This window comes from Scylla paramamosain, chromosome 12 (assembly GCF_035594125.1).
Source record: "Scylla paramamosain isolate STU-SP2022 chromosome 12, ASM3559412v1, whole genome shotgun sequence".
NCBI classification, from domain to species: Eukaryota; Metazoa; Arthropoda; class Malacostraca; order Decapoda; family Portunidae; genus Scylla; species Scylla paramamosain.
The window spans coordinates 17045474-17050447 of NC_087162.1; the positions used below are offsets into that span (position 1 = coordinate 17045474).

Genomic DNA, 4974 nt, shown 5'->3' on the forward strand with positions numbered 1-4974 from the left:
TAAGCACCGAATCAAGGAAGCTTCGCTATGTTGTTTCAAACTTTTCGACACCTTGCTTGAGAGTCGGGTCTCCACAGTCGCCGCAAGGATCGGGACGGAGTCGGAGGGAGACACCGGTACGTGAGGGTTGCGTATCTACATTTCGTTACCGAGTTTTTATTAAGTGGCACGTTATATTAGCATCTCAGTTTATAAAACAGCATTTTAGGAACAGCAGAATATGTGCACAGGCCGTAACTGACAGTCTTTTTTTTTTTTTTTTTTGTGATAAGTTCAGAAGAGACCATTTTCGGCTAAATACGTACTCGTCTGTGTGATTTCTCTTCCATCTTGAGGATCACATGGAGGAAATCTTGTGGAAAATTCCGCTAAGAATGGAACGTGCTACACATTTTCTTCTTAACTCATCAAAACTGAATGCGGTTATAAGAGGCTACAGTCCTGACCCATGAGGCTTAGAAAGTGGAATGGTTGTTAGAAATTGGGACCACCTCACGACTGTTACAGGTATGAGGTTTTTGTCGGAGTAATGGAAGCGAATGAATTCTGCCTGCCAGCTTTATGGTGATTGGAGAAGAGGAGACGCGAGGTAAACAATCCTCTAGAGGACTGGTAAATATTTCGCTGGGGACAATGTGGTTTATTGGGGAGTCACGTGACGCGGACATCCGGGACCCTCCTACCTAGTCACGTGCAAGCCAGACACCAGTGCGGGTCACGTGAGGGTTGGCCGCTGTTAAAAAAACTGGCGGTGAAAAATGAAAATATGAATCCAAAACATGCTTCAATACAAGAATTTTACCTTTACTCGCTTACGTCATTACCGAAGCCGAAGTAGTCTTTAGCGTATTGTATTCATGCGTTTTCGATTAGTCTGCCATAAAGGTTAGTTTTTTTTTTTTTTTTTGTGTGTGTGGGGGGGGAGAATAATAGCAATCAACGTACGGCTATTCGCTGCTCGCACCGCACTTTTCTTATGTTTTCTTTAACGATTCAAGATCTCTATAACGATTGGTACTGTAATGACCTGAAACCGTCTTGCTGAAACTAGTCTGATCGCACCCTCCGCGGCCACTAATCACGCCTATTATTAATTTACTTTTGATGTAATTATATAGGCTTCAAAATATTACAAATAGCGAGACCAGCACGATGATAAAAGCAATGAGCGTGAGGCGTGTGGGCGGCCACCAACCAAATGACCTCAAGTCTTGATTAGTTCTAATAATTCTAGAGCGAAGCTGAAGTAATATTTAATATATATACGGTAAAATTCTCGTTGGAAGCCGAGTTCTCAGAGGAGTCTGATATGAATACTGGAGTCTAAAGCATTATTTCAGAAAGATCATGGTTGCCTTTGTTCGTGGTTTCTAAAGGAAGGCGCGTGTTCTCCTTTTCGATGACTCCATAAAACAGTGAACGCCGCCACATCACATCACACAATACTCCCCGTGGAAAAAATAAAGGCACCGCATGTCTCTCATTACAGCAGCTAATGGTTGTTTTTGCCACATGATCTAATGTTACAAATACAGAATTCGTGTATCATTCACTGTTATCACCACCGCTATTGAGAGAATAACGGGATCTCTTAAAATCAACTAGACTCCCCCATCACCAAAAGGGCGTGACAATACTTGCGGGGACAACTGCTCCCTAGGGACAGTGAAGGCCACTGTAACAAACCAAGCGGCAGCGAGGTTCTCTACTTTACTTTTGTTTGTTTGATTCGTGTGGTTTTATGACGTCAAAATATTACATTTATATGTGAAATCCCAATAAAAGATACTTTTTTTTCACTTATATTGTTTTTGATTTTCGGTTTCTTTGTCCCCCTTTTTTTTTTTTTTTTCCTAAGACTGCATATCATTCTTCGCGTAAAATCCATATGGAAATGCCCAGGATATTTTTTCTTTAATACTTTTCATTTTGCATAATTAGTATTTTTCTTTTGTCAAACTCAACATTTCAAAATGTTCATTATACAAAACCACGGCAAAGATGACCGGAGATTTCTTTCAAATATTCCTTTCATTTACACATTTCCAGTAGCCATGGACGACATACAGAACGCCATCAACGAGGGGCGGCAGGGCGGAGAGTCTGGGGAGAACGTGTGGCTTCCCTCGGCGCCTCAACTTTCCCCTGAGAAAACCCCTGAGGAGGCCCCGGCACAGTCCCCGCGAGGAGACGAGGCCACGACAGAGGCACTGGAGCAGAAGAGTACCACAGAGCAGAAGATTCTCATCTCTCGGTTCACGGTGAACAGGACTCCTGTCAGCTTCCCGGCAGGAGACGCCAAAGAGGTGACTTCCCACACTCCGCTCACTGTCGAGGATCATGAGGCAAGTTCATCTCAAATACGGTGTCGACAACAAAACAAAACTGTGTGACTCATTGAGTTATGAGTGCATGTGTTAGCCGTTCATATTATATCACGCAGTTAATTTCATTTTCATACAACTAATTTTCTGTAACTGGTAGGTTGTGATTCACTAAGCTATGAGGGCATGTGCTAGCAGTTCATATCATAATGTCACTTGCCTCATTTTCAGCATTCTACTGGCAATTTTCTGTAACGTACTGTATGCAAGATCCGTGGTTAAATTTCATACGCTCTTTCCATACATTAAAGAAAATTACTTGTGTGACGGTGGAATATGTGAGGTGACAATTAGGATGTGAATACTAGTTAACACATGACACATCTAGGTAACACGTTTCCATATATTCGATAGATTGCACCAAACAAGCCTTGAATTCATAAATATGAATGATAAATTGTGATTTAGAGTAAGATTAAAGCAGTTAAATTATTATTAGCGAGGATTCAATAACCCTTTGTCCCAAGATAATCCATAATTATTCAGCAACATGGTCAAGTAGAAAAACATGACAGACTGTTTACCACCACCACCACCACCACCACACCTCGGTTCACAGCCTCCACTTCCTGTCCTCCATTAGTATTGCGACACATATTGTTAGTGCTGTGAACAAAGGGATTTACTGTCATTTTACGCTTATGTGCAGGTAATGGAAGGTAAAGGAACTCTTGCCTCTCCACACGCCACACCGGGAACTACCACAGTCACCAATACCATCTCCGCCCCACCCACCACCCCTACTACCCCCACCACCACCGCCTCACAAGCAACGAACACAGAGGATGGAGAGAAGACATTAGGAGTGGCCGGGACGCAGACTGTGGGTGAGTGAAGTCTTTCCTCTTAGTATTCGTAACAGAGCCATTGTGATTCAACCAATGAAAACTGATATTACCAAAAGGTTGGGTGTAAATGGGAAACAGATGCGAAATACGAGCATTAGGTATGACAGTGATGCAGAATGTATGTGCTTGAAGCTTTTTCTCTGCGTAAATGTGACAAAAAATCATTGAAAAGAAGAAAGAACAGCGGGAATGGGATATACGACTGAAAATGTTGCAAAAATAGAAAATAAAAAGATAAAAAAAACGAATGGCAGGGTTGCATCGTGTCCCTGCAGTCTAGCCTACAGTTATGCAAAGCGAGTAACGTAAAAGCATAAAGTCTAACCTGACCTAATCCTGTCCGGTGAATGTGACGTGCAACAAGTGTGCAGGCCGCCCCGCCACACGCACATGAATACTGCCCGTCACGAAATACATGCAAGCTGCCGCGGTGGTTATTACTGTGACTATGACAGTTAGCGTGCATGGTTGTACACTGCTTGCTTCATGACTTTTAAACCTCTGCCATACTGAAGTCCCTGTTATGGTGTTTGCCTTTTCACTCTCCCTCCATTAAACACTTGACATGTTCCTCTAAAATTGCCCTTCTCCCTCCCTTAAACACCTCCCAAGCTAACTTCCCTCAAATCTCTGCGTTTCCTACGACCTTTTCTCCCTTACATCCCTACCACACCCTTAAACACCTCCCGTGCTTCCTTCCTTAAATCACCTGCCACGCTTCGCCCCCAAAATTCCTTGCCCTGCTCCCTTCTTCATACCCCTGCCATGCTCCTTCCCTTAAATCCCTTGTCACGCCTTCGGACACACACACTCTGATACCCAGGGTTGGCATAACGCCTTCCCTCCCCCCCCCCGCAAAAAAAAAAAAACCTGTGGGTTCCTTTTTAATATTTTACATATCAAAATTTAATTCAATATCATATTGATAATAAATCTAAAAGTAGTCAAGCCTGACCCGCTCATTTGTTGAACAATACAAGTTAACACAGGCTTTGACCAACCAGAACAACCTGTATCACCATAACCTAAACAAGTGTCTGTTCTTCATTAACAAAGTGTCAAAATCTTTCAAGATCAAACTCCTCTCGTGACTTCTGGCACCTAGCCAAAAATATTTCCAATAACTTTGCTTCTTCATCTTCCCTCATTTATTTCAACCCGATGGCACCACTGCCATCTCATCTATTTCTAAAGCTGAACTCTTTGCTTTGCTAAAAACTTTATCTTGGATGATTCAGAGCTTGGTCCCCACTCTTCCACTCTCTTACTACTTCATGCTACCCATTAAGATCCTTCGCAGTGATGTTTTCCATGCACTCACAGGCCTAAACCCTCGGAAGGCTTATGGACTTGATGGGGTCCCTCCTATTGTTCTCCGAAACTTGACCTCCGCGCTTGCACCTTGCCTAATCAAACTCATCCAACTCTGTCTATCAACTGCCTTTCCTTCTTGCTGGAAGTTTGTCTATATTCAGCCTGTTCTTAAAAAGGAAGACGTTTCTAATCCCTCAAACTACCGTCCTATTGCTTTAATTTCCTTCCTCTCTAAAGTTTTGAATCTATCTTCAACAGGAAGATTCTTAAACATCCATCCCTTCACAATTTTCTATCTGATCGCCAGTACTGGTTCCGTCAAGACCGCTCACCTGGTGATCTTCTGGTTTTCCATACTGAGTCTTGGTCATCCTCTTTTAGAGATTTTGGTGAAACTTTTGCTGTTGCCTTAGACATATATAAAGCTA

General features: G+C 42.7%; 1 protein-coding gene across 1 annotated transcript in view; it reads left to right on the forward strand.

The window, feature by feature from the left end:
* Positions 1 to 452: 452 nt before the first annotated feature.
* Positions 453 to 4974, forward strand: part of LOC135105407 (uncharacterized) — a 34848-nt gene continuing 30326 nt past the window's right edge. Inside the window, exons 1-3 of the mRNA XM_064013543.1 lie at positions 453 to 507; positions 2050 to 2345; positions 3034 to 3211. Of these exons, the coding sequence (XP_063869613.1) occupies positions 468 to 507; positions 2050 to 2345; positions 3034 to 3211 (514 nt within the window). The 5' untranslated portion in view covers positions 453 to 467. The remainder of the gene's footprint in view (positions 508 to 2049; positions 2346 to 3033; positions 3212 to 4974) is intronic.